This window comes from Sinocyclocheilus grahami, unplaced genomic scaffold (assembly GCF_001515645.1).
Source record: "Sinocyclocheilus grahami isolate Dianchi unplaced genomic scaffold, SAMN03320097.WGS_v1.1 scaffold1288.1, whole genome shotgun sequence".
NCBI lineage: Eukaryota > Metazoa > Chordata > Actinopteri > Cypriniformes > Cyprinidae > Sinocyclocheilus > Sinocyclocheilus grahami.
The window spans coordinates 621,882-643,446 of NW_015506467.1; the positions used below are offsets into that span (position 1 = coordinate 621,882).

The 21,565-nt window shown below is 38.2% G+C and overlaps 1 protein-coding gene across 1 annotated transcript; it reads left to right on the top strand.

The window, feature by feature from the left end:
* Positions 1-424: 424 nt before the first annotated feature.
* LOC107568865 (zinc finger protein 385D-like) lies at positions 425-16,808 on the top strand (the record flags this gene model as incomplete). Its single annotated transcript, XM_016254857.1, has 3 exons — positions 425-758; positions 12,485-12,627; positions 16,743-16,808. Coding segments are annotated over exons 1-3 (237 nt in total), but the record flags the coding sequence as incomplete, so codon positions are not given.
* Positions 16,809-21,565: the final 4,757 nt, after the last annotated feature.

Below are 21,565 nucleotides of genomic sequence, written 5' to 3' on the forward strand. Positions count from 1 at the left end.
AACAGAACAGCAGAGAAACCACCCAGAATGCCCTAGCAACCACCTAAAGCAAATTGGCACCCATGCAGAACATGGTAGCAACGCCATAGCGACCAAACAGAACACCCTGGCAACCAGCCAAAACACCCTAGCAACTGTCGAGCAACACCACAGCCAAAAAAACCCTAGTAATGCCCTGCCAATCACTTTTGCACCATGACAGTGACTTCTTCTGCAGCAAATCAAACGCTCACATTTTCTTACTAGATAAATTATTAAAATAAAGTAGAAATAAAACTCCAGGTTACTTTATGAGGACATCACTAGATAACTGTGTAGAGACAGAGAGAGAGAGAGAGAGCAAGCATGATAGATGAAGTAGGGAGGTGCTGGAAGAGTGAACGAGAGATAAGAGAGAGAGAGAGAGAGCAGTGCCTGAGGAACACTCAGACAGAACAAATGAGCAGCCGTGGCTCGACTCCTGCCAGAGACACTGATATCGGCACGCCGGAGAGAGCTGCTTCACCAGGAGTCAGATTACAGCGCTCTGACACACGGCTGAGTACGGAGGTGTGAGAGCGAGACTGAGAGTTTCTCTGAAGTGGGATCTCTGTTCACACACAGAGAGAGGGACAGAAAACTAGCGAGGTGTTGTTGCAGTCCTCGTGGTCCCTGTTCCCACATGCACAGTTGAGATCATGGATTCACTCTTGACGGCAGCGGTGCACAGGGACGCCACAGATCTGGACGCATGATGACCATGGAGAGCATGTTTATGGGTAAGTTTGAAAGTCTGTGGTTTTGTTTTGTAGGCTCCCCGTCTGGCATTCGCAGCGGGGGTTTCTCGCAGGGACATCAGAGGAGCGCAGCTTGCGTGCCTCAACAGGCACCTGATTTGTTGCGGTGGAGTTTAGCAGGGCGTGAAATCGTGAGCTACAACAAAACTGAAGGGATTAGGAGATTTTAGGAAGCGTGTGGCTGTGTCTCAGCGTGTTGACTGGAAATGAAGCTTCCCGCTGAACGGATGATTCCTTTCCGAATGCGCGGAGGCACGGGAACAGAGCTCTCCACGGGAGATACAGCAGATCTGTTGCTCTGAGGTGAAGCCGATGCATTAGATGCAGGTTTTAGGGGCTTGAAAGCATGATAAAACAGTTTTAGAATTGCCAGAACAAGTACTGGGATTGTTAAATAACATGAACATGAACTTTTAAGACGCTAGGTTTACATTTGTATGAATTTAAAAGGCAAAGTTTGTATTTTTTTAGATGCTTTTTACCATTTGTTATCACCTTTCAACTTTTTTGCAGTCCTTAAAAATAATGCAATTATTATTTCTGTTTAAAATAGTTGTATATGAAGTATAGCATGTCACTCTGCTGCTTAACATGTCACACCATGTCTACACCAGACGCAGGTGGCGTCCCATGATGCACAACCACTAAATCGCTCACAAAGCCGTGTCCACTGGAAGTGACTGAAGCTCCTTTTGATGGAAACCTTCCATTTTTTTCTCTGTTTCTATTTTTGGTATTCTGTATTGCACAGCCATTTTTTCAGTGGTTCTTTATTTACAAATAGATTTTACTATGCATTTTTTTTTAATAACGTCTGAATGAAATCAAAGCTACCTTGACGTTTTTGGTCCCTGATGTGCAGCTTCGTAGTCAATGCAATTTGGTGCAACACCTATTGTGTCCAATGTATACACGGGTTCTGTTCCAAAACCCACTGAGCTGTCTACATAGGCAGCATTTTAAGGCATCAGAAATGCAAATGCAGTTCTAAAAGATTGCATCTTGATATTTGGCCAAATTCTACAGCAGCATTGCACGCATCCTGAATGTTGAATGACATCCCACAATGCATTGCAGTGAGCATGGTTATCGAGATGGGGTATGAAGCATATACAAATAATTAATTTGAAACCTAAGTGTTGATAAAAATTTTAAAATTTACTATTTTACCCTATATTTATTATTAATTAGAGTATTGCATTGTTTGCTTATTAATAACGTCTGAATGAAATCAAAGCTACCTTGACGTTTTTGGTCCCTGATGTGCAGCTTCGTAGTCAATGCAATTTGGTGCAACACCTATTGTGTCCAATGTAGACACGGGTTCTGTTCCAAAACCCACTGAGCTGTCTACATAGGCAGCATTTTAAGGCATCAGAAATGCAAATGCAGTTCTAAAAGATTGCATCTTGATATTTGGCCAAATTCTACAGCAGCATTGCACGCATCCTGAATGTTGAATGACATCCCACAATGCATTGCAGTGAGCATGGTTATCGAGATGGGGTATGAAGCATATACAAATAATTAATTTGAAACCTAAGTGTTGATAAAAATTTTAAAATTTACTATTTTACCCTATATTTATTATTAATTAGAGTATTGCATTGTTTGCTTAGTAACATGAACTGCCTTTTTTATTATTTTGTACTGTGCTCTGAGGTCGCCTTATAATGTTATCAAGATTTTTACACCAAAAACATAATTTAGAAATAATAAGCTATTTTCTGTCCTGTCCCCCTGCTCTGCACACGCTCTGCATCTCTCTCTCTCTCTTTTATTCAGCTCACTGTTCCACCTGTTCCAATTATACACTTATTTTCACATAGCTATGAGAAGCATTAAACATGGACGCGCGTGCAGTTGCCGTACTGTATTAAAGCTTTAATCAGGATAAAACCGTATATTAAAAGCTAACAGAAGCAGTAGCATTTACAAATAACAGCATATCTAAAAGTATGAGACAACAACAAACAAAAAACATAGGCCTACCATTAAAAGCCGTGCTTGCACAGGTTCCTCTTCAATAATATCCTCTGCTTCTCAATCGGGCTCAAACTGATAAGCGATATTAAAGACGCCGTTGTTTACAATACAACCGGAGCACATGCCGCTGAGGAGAGGGGCGGGACGTTTAGACGCGCACTAGAGGCGGTTTAGCCAATCACAACACACTGGGCTAGCTAACCAATCAGAGCCCATCGCCTATTTCTGAGGGTGGGGCTTCATAAAAACAGGAAAAGATCAGCCCGTTTCTCAGAGAAGGGACAGAGCGGTGTGGAATAAAGGTAAATTATGTGAAAAATAATGTGTTTTTTTTTTTTAACGAAGCATTAACACATGTTAGACTGCACCCCATAAACACAATCAAGCCTAGAAAAAGACCAGTGAACCACCCCTTTAAAAAAGGCATCTTGAGACCTTGCGTTATTTTTTCCCACTCCATTGCATTTTTTTAAAGCAAAAACAAAACAGTGCAGACATTTAGCATTCTCATATGCTGCAAACCTTCAGAGCAAGAATCTTTATTCATCCAGTGCAACTTGAGCAATCAACACGGGTGCCAATTGGGATCAAATCTGTCTTGGTTCTGGTACAAAAAGGTCAATAAACTGTCTTAAATAGACTTTGTTTACAATTGGAAATCTCAGAAATGGGCTGTTGCTTGCACAGGTTCCTCTTCAATAATATCCTCTGCTTCTCAATCGGGCTCAAACTGATAAGCGATATTAAAGACGCCGTTGTTTACAATACAACCGGAGCACATGCCGCTGAGGAGAGGGGCGGGACGTTTAGACGCGCACTAGAGGCGGTTTAGCCAATCACAACACACTGGGCTAGCTAACCAATCAGAGCCCATCGCCTATTTCTGAGGGTGGGGCTTCATAAAAACAGGAAAAGATCAGCCCGTTTCTCAGAGAAGGGACAGAGCGGTGTGGAATAAAGGTAAATTATGTGAAAAATAATGTGTTTTTTTTTTTTAACGAAGCATTAACACATGTTAGACTGCACCCCATAAACACAATCAAGCCTAGAAAAAGACCAGTGAACCACCCCTTTAAAAAATGCATCTTGAGACCTATTTTTTCCCACTCCATTGCATTTTTTTAAAGCAAAAACAAAACAGTGCAGACATTTAGCATTCTCATATGCTGCAAACCTTCAGAGCAAGAATCTTTATTCATCCAGTGCAACTTGAGCAATCAACACGGGTGCCAATTGGGATCAAATCTGTCTTGGTTCTGGTACAAAAAGGTCAATAAACTGTCTTAAATAGACTTTGTTTACAATTGGAAATCTCAGAAATGGGCTGTTGGACTCCTGTGGCTTTAGAGCAGTGTAGATCTTGTTGTGATGTGGGTGATGACAGCAGAGACTGCAGTGTGGTTAACCCAAGATATTTATTTATTTGGTTTATAACCTCCGATTGCAAAGCACATGGCTGGTGCTTCCTGACCAGTGCTAGTTAGGAGTTGATTGTGTATCAGGTTTGCATGCAGTTTATATATTTGTTTTTTTTTTCAATGAAATGAGGCTTATGATTCTTCACATACATGATGAATCATACTGAACCCAGTGCACATGATCACAACTGGCCCTTAGTGGAATGTGCAAAACAACTTAAGCTTTATGAACTCCATCTGTGGCATATAATATATTGATTCACCCCTCAGTTTGTCAAAACAAACAAAAATCTTGTTTACAGCGATGCACTTGCAATGGAAGTCTAAGATGTGAGGCATTCCAGAGGGATTCAAAGCAGAAACGTGTTGAAGCGTTGTGCATGTTTATTATTTGAGCTGTTTAGTTGTCTCAGTCATCCTTTTAGCACTGGGACTACTTGTCTAGATGAACGTCTGCTTATGCGTTATCGACATAATTCCTGTGGGTGGATTTTTCTGTTAATACCTGAAGCAGTGTCCAGTCTAATATTATGATTCTTAATTTGACAGAAGGATGTGCTGTAATGAAGTATCAGGTGGATTTTTTTTGTGTTATGTTAATCAGTTATCACTGTGGTGCACTTAATTTTTTGTTTTGTTTTCCCAGATGATTTTAAAGGGACAAAACATGTATGTTTGCATTGTAAACATTTGATTCACACAAAATTGACTTTTATGCTGTCTGCTTAAAGAATTATTTTGCTTAAAGTATTTTTACTGCTATTTATGAAAATCAACAAACATAAATTAAAAATATTGCATTAATAAATACAAATTTATTTATTTATTCTATAAAAATAATGCATCGCAATTTAATTATTATTATTATATCTATTTTATTTTATATTTTATATAAAAAGAATGCACAGCTGTTTTTCAATGGCAGTTATAATGGTGTAGTTATGACATCTAACAGCAGGGGCAAACTGTGAATACTAGCCAGCTAAACCTTGATTCCATAACATGATTGGAAATATTGACTAGTTTTGTTAAAACGTTCTGTTTTGTTAGTCTTGGTGCTTTATTTTTGATATTTGTGTATTTTATTGTTTATCCTTGTGCAATACCTCAGAGACTTCCTTTGTAAGTGCATTGCTGTAAATTATGCAAGATTTTAGCTTGTTTTCAAACTGAAGGACATGAAGTTGTTGTATTGTTCTAAACTGCTGCTATATATCATACACTCTTAGGATGTGTTCTGACTGACAGTCCAGCAGGAGAGACTCTCGGAGCTATGCAGTGTGTGCTTTGAGTGCAGGTGTGTGTGTTTTTTGTCAGAGATATAAAGGGACATGGAGAAAAAGCAGACTGGATCAAGTCTAGGAGAATCCTTGTGACGAGCAAACAGAGCAGATGTGATTAATTATTTACGTGCCATATTTGTCCTCCATTTTTTCTCTCAGTCTGCAGCGCTGCGAGTAGCGAGTGCTGTTTTAAGATGATGGGCACATCTGAACAGAGATATGGAGACGATGCTACAGGCAGTTTCTCTGACACACACACACACACACACACACACACACACTCTTCTCTCTCCTCGGTTTCATTACTGCGATCGCTGCAGCAGTGGGAAGTGGTGTGTGTTTAGAAGTGTTTCACAGAGCCAGTGGGTGTTGATAGAGTCGGTGAGAACTGAAACAGGTGGGTGAGAGTAAAGTCAAAGTTCATGCTTGGATTCATGTTTTTGAAACTCTGCGGTCTTTTTTTGGCCAAATTCGATCATGTTGGGTTTCCTGTGCATCCTCTTTAGTTTATAATCTCACACTATATATTACACTCATGCATATATAGTGGCTTTTCATTGTCAAATAGCTATTTTTACATTAGGCAAGTTTCCATCCAGTGTTTTTATGCACATTTTAGGATATTGCATAAGCAAGTGCTGTAGGGAAGCACTTAGGTTTGAATAACATTGTGCAAAAACACATAAAAAATGTATACTTGCGCTTGAAGAGAAAACCTTTTTTATTTTCTAAGAATTTATGCACATAAACTACAATGTAAACACGTTTATCAAATAAATTCCTAGATGCGTATCAAAAACGTCATGTGACTGCCTCAAGTCATGTGACCAAAGAATCTCAGATGATTGGCTCTGAAATGCTGTTGAAAAGCACTAGTAGGAAATTGAGAGATAAGAAGTGTTCAAAGTTGTTGTTTTTTTGCTTCCTGCAGATTACCTTAATAATAATCAAAATAAGCAGGTGCAGTATGGCAGTTTCTCTGACACACACACACACACACACACACACACACACTCTTCTCTCTCCTCGGTTTCATTACTGCGATCGCTGCAGCAGTGGGAAGTGGTGTGTGTTTAGAAGTGTTTCACAGAGCCAGTGGGTGTTGATAGAGTCGGTGAGAACTGAAACAGGTGGGTGAGAGTAAAGTCAAAGTTCATGCTTGGATTCATGTTTTTGAAACTCTGTGGTCTTTTTTTGGCCAAATTCGATCATGTTGGGTTTCCTGTGCATCCTCTTTAGTTTATAATCTCACACTATATATTACACTCATGCATATATAGTGGCTTTTAATTGTCAAATAGCTATTTTTACATTAGGCAAGTTTCCATCCAGTGTTTTTATGCACATTTTAGGATATTGCATAAGCAAGTGCTGTAGGGAAGCACTTAGGTTTGAATAACATTGTGCAAAAACACATAAAAAATGTATACTTGCGCTTGAAGAGAAAACCTTTTTTATTTTCTAAGAATTTATGCACATAAACTACAATGTAAACACGTTTATCAAATAAATTCCTAGATGCGTATCAAAAACGTCATGTGACTGCCTCAAGTCATGTGACCAAAGAATCTCAGATGATTGGCTCTGAAATGCTGTTGAAAAGCACTAGTAGGAAATTGAGAGATAAGAAGTGTTCAAAGTTGTTGTTTTTTTGCTTCCTGCAGATTACCTTAATAATAATCAAAATAAGCAGGTGCAGTATTTTCATCAAGACCTTTAAGAGGTTATTTGCGTTGAATTTCAAGAGCATTCTTTTCAAATCAAATGGAATTTAGGAATTTAAAAGTTTTGTCTTCAGAACATTCTTAACCCTCTATGCCTGACAAAATGACCGTTTTTTTCAGTGAAATGTATCTACTGTATTTTACATAGTTTAGTAATGTTTTTCATTTAAATTTTGGTAGTTTTAGGGGCTTTTATGGTATTACTAAATTATATTCATGGAATAGTTATGATCCAATTTCCACTTTTTGAGCATTGACCTGAAAGTGAAATTTCCTATAAACTGTCATAAATCTTGAAAGCTTTGACACGCAGACTTTAGTTTGGTCTCTTTTTAAAGAAGACACATGGCGGATTGTTGATATCACAAGAAAATTTGCTTTCTAAAATATTATTTTGGGGGGCACAATATCAAATGCTTCCACTAGATAAAATTTGCTCCCATTAATTTCCAATGCAGTCATTTTTGACCTCGAACAGTACAAGTGTTTCTTTTTTTTCAGGACCATTTAACCTTTTTGAACCATGTCCAAGTTTTGTGTGTGTGTGTGTGTGTGTGTGTGTGTGTGTATATTCACACAGCAAGTGCCAAAACCTTTATCAGGTTTTGTACTATTACAATGAAGTAAATAATTTGGTGATGTCAAAGAGATCGCATTCGTGACTTTTTGCTCTCAGTTGTTTCTCTAATGAAATCAAATGGAGACTTTCTCTAAAGTCTCCCACTGTTTTCCCAGAAAAAGACCTTAATTATCTCATTTCAGAGGAGATGAGGCTGATATGCATAAGGGATAGAACAATTACAAAAGAGCTTTCCTTAATATCTCGTTTTTTGTCTCCTATACAACAGTGAGATCAACTGGAGACTTGGGAGAGTTTCAGAAGAGATCTTAGAAAATTGTAAAATATGCAATCAAAACAATAAGTAAATATGTAAACAAATGTTTTATGGTTTTTCATTTTAGTCAACACCTAAACCCATAAGTTAGAAACAATCATAAAGCAGATCTCATTAATATCTCATGTGATGTCAAAGAGATCGCATTCGTGACTTTTTGCTCTCAGTTGTTTCTCTAATGAAATCAAATGGAGACTTTCTCTAAAGTCTCCCACTGTTTTCCCAGAAAAAGACCTTAATAATCTCATTTCAGAGGAGATGAGGCTGATATGCATAAGGGATAGAATAATTACAAAAGAGCTTTCGTTAATATCTCGTTTTTTGTCTCCTATACAACAATGAGATCAACTGGAGACTTGGGAGAGTTTCAGAAGAGATCTTAGAAAATTGTAAAATATGCAATCAAAACAATAAGTAAATATGTAAACAAATGTTTTATGGTTTTTCATTTTAGTCAACACCTAAACCCATAAGTTAGAAACAATCATAAAGCAGATCTCATTAATATCTCATTTGTTTCTTCTTGACAATAATGGGATCAAATATAGAATAAAGTCTCCCATAAACAAAAAAAAATTGCAGTATTTCTTTATTGCACAATACACATTCCTTAATATTATGCCTAAAATGTGTTCAAATGTTTTAATATCACTATTTATAAGGATTATATGATCTCAGTGTACTATCAGTCTTTAAATTCAAAGGTATACCTAAAGTATACTTGCAATAGTTCCACTTTAGTACAATCAAATATACTTCGGTATCTTGAGTTGGATTTCCACACAATTAAACTGCATTAAACACAAAATTAGTTGTTCCAATTTAGCAGAATTTAAGTATACCAAAAGTACAATTGCAGGGTATTTTTATTAAGCACATATTGACTGGCCAGCAAACTCACCAGACCTGAACCCCATAGAGAATCTATGGGGTATTGTCAAGAGGAAAATGAGAAACAAGAGACCAAAAAATGCAGATGAGCTGAAGGCCACTGTCAAAGAAACCTGGGCTTCCATACCACCTCAGCAGTGCCACAAACTGATCACCTCCATGCCACGCCGAATTGAGGCAGTAATTAAAGCAAAAGGAGCCCCTTTTCCACAACATTCTAATTTATTGAGATGCACCTGTATCTGCTAAAGCCCAAAATACATGCATTCCAAATTCATTATAGTATATACAGTATATATATATATATATATATGTGTGTGTGTGTAACCTTTATTTTAGATAACCTTATGAGAGAGGAATCACAAAGGAAATTGTGTTAATATCCAAGTGGTTTTCTAGACAATGAGGTCAAATGGAGACATTAGAGAAGCCAGTTTCCGCCACTGAATAAATAAAAAAGGTAATTGCGACTTTTTAGCTCACAATTCGGACTTTTGTTCTTGCAACTGCGAGTTTTCATCTCGCAGTCCTGACTTTTTTTTTCTCAGAATTGTGAGATATAAACTCGAAATTGTGAGTTATATATAGAATTGCAAGAAATAAAGTGACAATTGTGAGAAATAGTCAGAATTGCGATATAAATGTGAAATTCTGACTTTTTTTCTCACAATTGCAAGTTTATATCAAGCAAATCTGAGAAAAAAAAATCTGAATTGTGAGCTTAAATCTCCCATTTCTGTCTATTTTCTTGCAATCGTGGGTTTATATCACACAATTCTGAGGGGGAAAAAAGTCAGAATTGTGAGATAAAAAGTCACAATGACCTTTTTTAAAATTCTTTATTCAGTGGAGGAAACTGGCTTCCATAGAAAATCTTCCAATTTCTCCTGAAAAAAGGACCTTAGTCATCTAATTTCTAGAGTTTCAGAGAATATCAGAACAATTGCAAGCTATGCAATGAAAAGAATAAGAGACAATTTGTTTAATGGAATTTTTTAGATAACCTTGTGTGATATAAAAATCAAAAAAGGAAATCTCATTAATGTCTCAGTGGTTTCTTCTATCCAGTAATGAGATCAAATGGAGACATTAGAGTCCATTTCTCCTTAGAAAAAGACCTTAGGGGAAGTTGGAGATTTTAGATAGCACCTAAACCCACAAAGTAAAATCACAAAGTCACAAAGTAAATCACAAAGTACAATCAAGTACAGACTTTCTCAAAATGTTCCCACTTTCTCCTGAGAAACATACCCTAATAATCTAATTTCTAGAGTTTCAGAGGAGAAATGTCAAGCTTTGCAATCAAAAGAAGAGGTTATTTTAAAATAACCCTATGTGATAGAAACATTTAAAGGAGATCTTATTAATATCTCTGACAGCAATGAACAAATAGAGACTTTACCTAGGTTCTTCTGCATCTCAGATGTTTCTCCTGAGACATGTGTCTTCATTTGAGTTTCACAACAGATTCAAAAATGTCCCAAGCATTGCTCACATTTGCCAAGATAAAGTTTGTAAGAGATCTCAATACGAACTCAGACAAAATTCCCATTTAACCAAATGATTTGAGCTGCTCTTCACATTAATCTATTTGTGTTTGCAATTGACTCATTTTTGTCAAAAAGCAAAACTGATACTTTAATGAAACAAAGGATAAAGTCACTCCTGAGCAATGCATTTTTCACTTGCATCACATTTCTGCATTGCTTCGGGTTTTTGGTCATTTTTTTTCTTCTTTAGCTTTTGTCTTCATTTGGATACGGAACGCTGTTTCTTTTTCTGGTGAGTTAATGGGATGTGCTGTAAAAATCTGCCTTTCCAACGCCACCCACACAAACACTCGTACTGTAATAAAATAAACCATTTACTTATGTTTTCTGCCACTGGTTTCTGTCTCTTCCACTTGACTTGTGTTTGTGTCTACTGCTATTACAGATAACAGCCAGTCCGGAGTCTCGGTTTTACAAGGGTTTTGTTCAAATATTTATAGTAACTGGAGAGTTTGTTAAAAAGTGAATGATATGGCAGATGGTTTTGAGAAACAGGTACTAAAGTCACGATGTCATCGCTGGCAGTGTTCAGATCCTCAGTGGAGATTTCGCTGCGTGTGGCAAAAGAAATGTTCTGGATCATCGCGTCTTGCCTGAATTGATCTCATGAATTGTGCACTCACTGCGATTCTGCCAAACTAGGCCGTGTTCCTGCATCAACATCTGTGTTGGTCCTAGAACAACATTCTTATCAATCAGATTTTTAGGGACAGGCCAAAAGTTACGCTAGTTTTCAGTTTGCTGCCACGTCTCATGCACAGTTCAGTCTTATAGTTTTAAATTTGCTAACACTTTAGATTAGGGATGTGTACTTTATGTTAAACTTCTCAGCACATTTATTGGCATTTTCATGTTTAATGCAGGCGGTTTGTAAAGGTTATACATTTTATATGACATGTATTGAGAATGAAAGCTAAAATTATTTTATGGTCATTTTTGTTTAGAATGTTTTCTCCAGGTTTATCATTATTTTAACTTCAGTGTTATCAGGGTTTTCATTTAGTTAATGAATGTGTTAATAATGAACAAAAATAGAAAAAATAAACAAAATATCTAGGCATATTATGTGTGAATTTTCAATAATTTATTGGGTGCTTTGGTTTTCCGCTTACCACAAATTAGTATTTTTATTTTTTAGTTATTTAAAAAAAAAAATTAGGAGTATTCTAGCTTTTTTGTTTTAATTTGAGTATTTTAATGTGTTGGCTGGTATCATTTAAATATATTTATCAGTGCAGCACAATGTAGTGTTATTGATAATAAGTGGCATTTTTATGTTTAATACAGGTAGGTTTTATAAGTTTTGTAATATAGCGTATATCAAAAATGAAAGCTGTATAATTGGTGTCCCTTTTCATTTTATTTGAGTCAATCTTGGAGTCATGTATGTGATGTATTTTAATTCTTTAGTTCAGACAAAAATGTTTTCGTTTTAGTTTGTGTTAGCAAAAATAAACAAAATAGATCATTAGAAGTATGTGTTAAATACCATAATCCGGTCAGAGGGGTGGAGTCAAAAAGTAAGAGGCATTGATGATGTCATCCAAAAAGGGAAGTTGTTTTAGAGGCAGAGAGAGATGTTAAGAAGGATTTACAAAAGATTACAAAAAAATATTGTTTTAATTTGGAAAAAATAACACCAGGAATGCGCATCTGGCTTTCCACCAGATCAGCCAATTTACTCGCACGACAGTTTACTTGTTCAAAGGGTTACGCGGATAGCATTGCACGGTTCATTTGGAGCGTTTGGCTTCCCATAAAGCTCATAACTAAATAAAACAGGCTGTGTGATGATGAGGAAGGATAATTTGGCATACAGATATGACACACGTCAGCACTTCTAAAATAAACGGCTAAAGCAAAACACACTTAATAATTAATCTTTTACTCTCCAGTGGTTGCACATGTGCATCATCTCATAACCAAGCATGACCTCTCTGTCTCTCTTCCTCCTCCTCAGGTAACGCTTGTCAGAGCGGACTGGTGCCAGCGCTGCTTCGAGCTCCTCTGCCCAGTGTGCCACCCTCTCTGGGCATGAAGCACTTCCTTCCCTTCCCTCTGGATGGCGGCTCCACGCTCAGCCTCATTCCCAGCTTCAGCAGCGTGAGTCACACAAACACACTCTGTCTGGAGGTGCTAATGAGGTTCACTCAGTTCTCGCGCTGGTGGTCAGACACGCCGTCCGCCGTGGTTTGAAGAGAGTGTCGCTTGTGATAATTGTCATAAGAGTGCTGGTTGTTCTGGGACTGTTGGTTGTGGAGTGCTTTGCAGTGCATTCTGGAAATGTAATGCCAGCTGTTGTCTTAGGCTCAGGTTGTGAACTTGTGAAGATCATATAAACATCTACTGCATAGTCAGCTGGATGTGGGTAATGATAGATGTAGATCTGGCTTATGAATAATAACAACTAGTGCTAAAAGAAGAAGAAAAACTAATTTTCTTTGTTATTTAGGAAAAATCACAAAGGACGTCTATTGAATGTCTTGTTTGTTTCTCATAGATACCAGTGAGGTTACATGGAAAACATATGTGACCCTGGACCACAAAACCAGTCTTAAGTCGCTAGGGTATATTTGGAGCAATAGCCAAAAAAACATTGAATGAGTTAAAATGATCGATTTTTCTTTTATGCCAAAAATCATTAGGATATTAAGTAAAGATTATGTTCCATGAAGATATTTAGTAAATTTCCTACCGTAAATATATAAAAACTTAATTTTTGATTAGTTATATGCATTGCTAAGAACTTCATTTGGACAACTTTAAAGGCGATTTTCTCAATATTTAGATTTTTTTGCACCCTCAGATTCCAGATTTTTAAATAGTTGTATCTCGGCCAAACCATACATCAATGGAAAGCTTATTTATTCAGCTTTCAGATGATGTATAAATCTCAATTTAAAAAAATTGATCCTTATGACTGGTTTTGTGGTCCAGGGTCACATATCAGAGGCCTTTGCTTGGGTATTGTTCTGTACTGAATTTCCAAAGAGATCCCAAACTCTATGATATCAAAGGAGTAGCAATAAAAATATCTCAATATGATCTCAAATACTTCTCGTTAAATTCTCAAATAGATCTGAGCTTGCATTTTTTTTTTTTTTTTAGCTCTGTAGTTTTAGAAAAAGCATCTCAGACAAAATTGATTATATTAAACAAACCATAACTGAGAACTGCATTACTTCTGAGCTACAAATGAGAAACCTTTGAGAAATACATTTTCAATGTGATGCTAATCTGCTCTCCAACCCTGGTCTGTTCCCATAAGAAAAAGGTGTCAAAAGAAAGATATCTCTTTAATATCTTAATCATTTCTCGTAGACACTAATGATAATAAATGAAGAAAAAAATGAGAAGCCTTCTCTTTCTCATACTCCTTAGAAATACTGTTCCTCAGTATGTATTCATGTAACAGTATTCTAGTCCACTAGAATTCCAGAAAAGAACTCAGAAATGTCTCAAATTTTGCTGAGATTTGCAAAGATACCATGCTATCAAAATCCAGATCTCAATATGAACTTAGACATCGCTCATCAAATTCTCAAATGCTCATCAAATACAAAATTATGCATTTTGTTCATTGTAAAGCTTTCCACTCTTACTGGATGACTCATTTGTGTCTTTTACTTTTAGAAGAAACATCTGAAACTAAGTTGATTCTTAAATGAACCAAAACTGAGATCTCCATTATGTCTTCTGAGCGAAAAACCTCAGATTAAAAAAAAAAAAAATGCTTCTCAGATATTTCCTTATCTGAGAACCCAAAAAGAAATCTCACGTCTACTCTAGAATTCAGGAAGAGATCTTAAAAATGTCTCAAACTGATATCAAAGGTATCAAAGTCTGCTATGGAAAGTCAGAGATCTCACTATGAACTCTGATATTACTCATCAAATTCTACCAAGACTAAATTATGAATGTTGTTAATTTTATAGCTCTGTACTCTTACTGTATGACACATTTAGTCTGTTTTTACTTCTCATGGAATTGTAGAAATAAAATCAGAAACAAATGTTTTTATTAAACAAACCATAACTGAGCGCTCCATTACGTCTCCTGAGCTGTGAAAGAGAAACCTTTGAGAAATTAAATGTTTATCAGTCTTCAACTGTGTCCATTAGAAAAAGATATCTCTTTAATATCTATTGTTTCTCCTAGTCACAAATGAGAATAAATGGAGAACAAAATTGAGAGAAGCCTCCTACTTCTCAGATGTTTCCATAGAAAAAGACCCCAGAAATCAACCGGATCTCCTCTAGAATTCAGGAAGAGATCTCAACAATGTCTCAGACTGTGCTCAGATTTGCAAAGATACCAACGTCTGCAATCAAAAGCCATAAACCTCACAATTAACTCATTCTTCTATATACTGTGTCTCATTTGTGTTCTAATTTTTTAGAAGAAGAAACATCTGAGACAAATCTGACACTTAAATTAGTCATACCTGCAATTTGCATTTATTCTCCTGAGCTTTAAAAGAGCAACCTCTGAGCAATCCTCTGGGATCACGTTTTGCTGTGTTGCTTTGGGTTTTTGTCAGCATGAGAAATACATTTTTGTAAGATGCTGGTGTGGCACTAAAGCACTCATCAGCGCTCACCCACCCACAGACAGGCCATGTTGTCCTAAGACGGCGTATCGCTGGGAGGGAATTTGGCTGGAGGGACAACTGAACTGGCTGGACCTGCGTTTGGAAACTGGAGTGTGGGAATTTTTTTAAACATGCTGGTAACAGATGCATGCATGTGGAGCAGAGAGGCACAGTCATGCATCACAGAAGAGTTTAGTCATACGCACACACACACATAAATACACACACACTTTTTGATAGCGGTTCAGAGAGAGGCAGCAATGGTCGCCAAGGCTGACATTTGCTCTGGATCCCTAATCTGTATTTAACAGATTTTTCCTTCAATAATGAGTTGTGCATTGGCCATCCTCTGGAGCCGGTAATCTGATACTAGATTAACTCACAGTAATCTCTCTCTTGCTCACTCTTGCTCTTATGCTGTGTTGGCGAAGCTCGCTCTCATATTGAATTCCAGAGTTGGCTTGATCAGGGTTGTAAATGCGCTTATGTCCGGTGCGCTTTTACACGTGGCACAGATATAACAACGGATTTGTTTTTGCTGAAAATCTGCATCAAAATGCAGTGTAGATTGCATTGGACAAATTAAACTGGACACCTCAAAATAATATATTGACAGTAAATATTCATTACAACTTTCTATTGTGTTATGGAATGCAAACAAAAATTTAAAAATCTATAAATCATGCTTCTCCCATGTTTTAGGATAGTTTAGCCAAAAAATGGAAAACTTGTCAGAAGTTACTCACCCTTATGTTGTTTCAAACCTGTAGCATACTGCTAGCATACTATTTACTGCAATGCAAACTGTGTTTTATAGACTAAATATTAAATTTGGAACAAATTTCCAGCATATGTAATTTGGCAAATTGCGTGTAGTTATAATTTTGAAAATAAAAAGGGTTTGTGACGAGAGGGGCGGGGCCGAGAGCCGTGGGAACGGAGCGAGGAGCTCCGGAAGGATAAAAGGAGGAGTGAAGACAGTGTTGGACGAGAGAGGACCAGGCCTGGACTTTATTTTGTGTTTTGTGTGCGGCAGTCGTCCGTGAGGGGCTGCCGCTTTACTTTCATTTTGTGTTTGTTTATTTTATTAAAATCTTTAATGTTCGCCGGTTCCCGCCTCCTTCTTCCCGTGACTACGAACTTTGTTACATTGGTGCCGAAACCCGGGAGGAAGGAGGGACACGCTGCCAGAGATCCCTCGCCACTGTGGTGAGTCCGCGGTGCCATCGAGCTTGGCGGAGCAGTCTGCCACCATGGAGGCTCGAGGCGGTGGGCTGGAGTGAGTTGTCGGGGTGGGCGGACGAACTCGCTGGGCTGTGGAGGGACGGCTGCCATCCGTGAGGGAGCGGAGGAGTCTCCGCCGTTCGCCTGAGGCCGGAGCCTGCTGCCATCCGCCATGAGAGGGAGGAGCAGGGAACGGGGGACTCCTGCCGACTGCCCGAACCCGGAGGAGCCGTCGCCGTATTGTGGAAGAGCTTACCCAGCTGGTGGAGGGCCGAGCTGCAGTGTGTCTGGGAACCGGAACAAGAGTTTTTTTTTTCTCCCCTCTCTCCCCTCTCTCTTCTCTGTCTCCCCTCATCCTTCCGTCTCCTTTTCTCTCGCCTCGTCTGTCTGTCCTTACCCCCAGGAACGTTGCGGCCGCCATGATAGGCTCTCCCGGAGGGGGGGAGAGGGGGGAGTAGAGCGCAGTCTCGTGAGTACCCCCCCGGCCTGCGAGGGGCGATGGGGGTATGTGACGAGAGGGGCGGGGCCGAGAGCCGTGGGAACGGAGCGAGGCCAGTGGAGTAAATGCTAATGCACGACACCTGCGCCACTCACCGGTCTCGAGTCCCACGGAGGAGCTCCGGAAGGATAAAAGGAGGAGTGACGACAGTGTTGGATGAGAGAGGACCAGGCCTGGATTTTATTTTGTGTTTTGTGTGCGGCAGTCGTCTGTGAGGGGCTGCTGCTTTACTTTCATTTTGTGTTTGTTTATTTTATTAAAATCTTAAATGTTCACCAGTTCCTGCCTCCTTCTTCCCGATCTACAAACGTTGTTACAAAGTTATTTTGCATTTTTAATTCAATTTCGCATCATAAGCTATTGACAGTAAATAGAATTCTTGCTTTATAGAATGAGAATGAATTTGCAGCAAAACAGAAACGCTTGGTTGGTGCTGTTCTTTTTAAAGGGGTCCTATTATGCTTTTTCACTTTTTCAACTTTAGTTAGTCTGTAATGTTACTGTTTGAGCATAAAAAAGATCTGCAAAGTTGCAATGAGGATTACAAATTTTATTTAACAGAAATCACTTTTCAAAAACTACAACGAACGACTCGTTTGGACTACAACGCATATTTTCTGGGATTTGTGATATCACAAATATCGACGAATGGGACAAGACCTGGTTGAGCTACACTAGAGAAGGCAACGAGTGTTATCACTATGTCGGAGGCACGCTAGCTTTCAAAATGCAGACTTCCGCCGTTCGCCTGAGGCCGGAGCCTGCTGCCATCCGCCATGAGAGGGAGGAGCAGGGAACGGGGGACTCCTGCCGACTGCCCGAACCCGGAGGAGCCGTCGCCGTATTGTGGAAGAGCTTACCCAGCTGGTGGAGGGCCGAGCTGCAGTGTGTCTGGGAACCGGAACAAGAGTTTTTTTTTTCTCCCCTCTCTCCCCTCTCTCTTCTCTGTCTCCCCTCATCCTTCCGTCTCCTTTTCTCTCGCCTCGTCTGTCTGTCCTTACCCCCAGGAACGTTGCGGCCGCCATGATAGGCTCTCCCGGAGGGGGGGAGAGGGGGGAGTAGAGCGCAGTCTCGTGAGTACCCCCCCGGCCTGCGAGGGGCGATGGGGGTATGTGACGAGAGGGGCGGGGCCGAGAGCCGTGGGAACGGAGCGAGGCCAGTGGAGTAAATGCTAATGCACGACACCTGCGCCACTCACCGGTCTCGAGTCCCACGGAGGAGCTCCGGAAGGATAAAAGGGACTCCTGCCGACTGCCCGAACCCGGAGGAGCCGTCGCCGTATTGTGGAAGAGCTTACCCAGCTGGTGGAGGGCCGAGCTGCAGTGTGTCTGGGAACCGGAACAAGAGTTTTTTTTTTCTCCCCTCTCTCCCCTCTCTCTTCTCTGTCTCCCCTCATCCTTCCGTCTCCTTTTCTCTCGCCTCGTCTGTCTGTCCTTACCCCCAGGAAATGACGCAATATTTACACTGAAGCTTGCAGTGGTAAGGGGCATGTCATTTCCCGACCAGGTGCCGAGTGCTGCCAATCACAACACACACTGGCCCAGCTAACCAATCACAGCACATTTCGTATTTCGTAGTTCTTTCATTTGATACAGGAACTATTCGAAGCCGTTCATGCCAGACTGTGGAGAGAGGTGTTGTAATAATGTAAAATATGTGAAAAATAATGTGTTTTTCGAACAACCTAGTATGAGAGCCTGTTCTAGTACACCCCAAAACAAAATCAAGACTTTGTAAAAGACCATAATAGGACCCCTTTAATGAATCAATCAAACTAACTTGTGAATCGGAATGAATCAAATAGAGGAGTCATTCATCTGAATCATGAAATGAATTGATCAGATCAGACTGTTTTCCTTGCTTACCATGTTCGTTATTTCAAAATCTACATGTATTAATATGTTGTTGCTTCTGTCTACACTCATGTGGCTTTGTAACACATCAACAAAGCCATGCTGAATAAAAGAAAGTGTGTCGGACGTCATAATATGTTAGGAAACAAATATAGCCTGATTAGTCATAGTTTAGTCATGGTAGGAAACACTGGTGTTCACTCACCTCACAGAGTTTTGTGTCATGATCGACTTGAGCTCTTTCAGATGGAGCGAGAGGTTTTCGCTGTGTATCTAATGTGTGTGTGTGTGTTCATTCTCAGGGAACAGTGAGGTCAGATCAATAGCTGGCTCTCAGAGGCGTGTTAAACATTCACTGGTTCAGAATCGTAAACACAAAGGAATCTTATGGAATATGACGGCAGGGATTTTCCAACCCTAATATATGTTAACAGCAATTTTACAAGGCTGGAATGATGTGCACAGTTTTTTCCAAATAATATATATAAAGAAGCCTGTAATGTACACATGAAGCCATATAAATTTGGTTATATGAGAGCAGAACTAATTTAACATTAAAGTGACTTTGCCAAATTGATACGATGCATAGTTACAAATTACAAATACAAACAAAATAGGTTTATAAACCTTGTTTTCTTCCAGAGATTTTGTTCTAACTAGCTGTGAACACAACAAGCGATGCATGACGGAACATTTTGTCAGTCACTGAGGATGACTTGAATGGAATACTAGCATACTGTCTGGTATACATTTAAAAATATCATATATAATTAAAAAATATATATATCATTGTAATAATTTGATAATTATTCATTATAATAATTTTAAATTATTTTTTCCTCAAAATTTCTAAATACATGATAATCCAAATAATATTAATACTTGAATAAGAAAAAATGCTAATACTTTAAAATGGTATTATTAAATACTTAAACAATGTAGCTTTTATATTTTCAAAATTATTAAGATTTTAATTGTACAATTTATCAACAGTAATAATTTAAAATTATTACTATTATTTATATTAATATTTTTTATTAATACTTATTTTTATTTTTGTTGATATATGTAATAATATTCCTTTGAAGTTTATTTGTATAGTGCTTTTTAGGATATAAATTGTTGCAAAGCAACTTACAGAAAATTCAGTTTCTACAATATTTAATAGTAGCTTATCAGTGGTGACTGTCAGTTTATGTACATATGGCAGAAATGTACGGATCAGAAAAATCAATTAAAGACGAAGTAATAATATTTTGTAACTGATACGGAACTTAATAGGTAGCCACTGCAGAGACTATAAAATTGGGGTAATATGATCATTTTTTCTGAACCTGGTAAGGACAAGCTTCAAAAGACAAGTTGCTATCTAATATAACACCCAGATTTTTGACTGTAGAGGAAGTAACAGTACATCCGTCTAGTTGCAAATTGTAATCCAAGAGATTCTGTGTACTGTTTTTTGGTCCAATAATTAATATCTCTGTCTTATCTCTCTTTCTATATATATATATATATATATATATATATATATATATACATACCAGGTGATTCCTCACATTGGAAAATAGATGTTGAAGTCAAGTGCATTGCATTGTGGGATACTCTTGTGTGTTCTGCAGTAGTAGTATTCTAATCTAGACCTGATTTTGATGTTTTCCACAGTATTTCACTTTCACTGCACACAGAAACATTCTTGAACCTGCAGACGTGTGGCATTGTGCCTGGTTAGTAATACATTTAGACACAGTTATGACTCTCTGGGTTGTACTGCGATATAAAATGGGGCTACTAGGTCTGATATGAACGTTATGAAACATCAGACAGGAGTTTTTGGTAAGCATGAGTCGCAGGTGGACCTGGAATCCGTGTGGATTAAGTGTATTTGACGCAGATCCAGCAAGAAAAAGTCAAGCAGTGCTTTTAAAGAAGAGGATATATTAGGGCAGAAGATAATATCATACCAGTATTATGCATGAATGAGGCTGAACAGTTTTCTGTAAAGGCCCACGAAAATACCATTTATCTTTCCTGAGGCCTGCATTTGTCTGCGAGAAACAAAACAAACTCTATTTCCCCTGTAGAGAGAGGTCTGCACTACGCTATTGATTTCTCTGTGGAAAATTGCTCTGGAGTGGAGCGCTGGGAGTGGCACACGGGCCCCAGCGCCGTCCGCTCGGCCTGCCGTACTGCAACCTGTTTACTTCCTGAACACACAGCCAGACAGAAATGAAATCGCAAAATGGCTCAGTACTATTATTGAATCTCTCTACAAGTTGATTATCATGTGCATTTGGAAATGCAACATGTTCATGGATATATTTAGATGCAAATGTAAATGGTTTATTATTATTATTAAAATAATAATATAAAGCAAAAAAGATGTGTATATATATATATATATATATATATATATATATATATATATATATATATATACATACAGTATACTCACACAAACACACAAACAAAATATTATATATATACATACAGTATACTCACACATACATATAAATGAAATATTAATACATATTGAATATTTTATGCCAATATTTTATTGTAACATAATTACTTTAAACTTTTATCACATACTTTATCATTTTCAACTAATTATAAAAGACACGCACACGCACGCACACACACACACACACGCGCGCACACACACACACACATACACATGTTTACTTAGCTATCTAAATGGGGACATTCCATAGGCGTAATGGTTTTTATGCTGTACAAACTGTATATTCTATCACCCTACACCTAAACCTACCCCTTACAGGAAACTTTCTGCATTTTTACAACTTAAAAAAAACTTTGTTTACTTTATTTTTATGCCAGTTTTACAAATGAGGACATGCCCAGAGGGAGGTT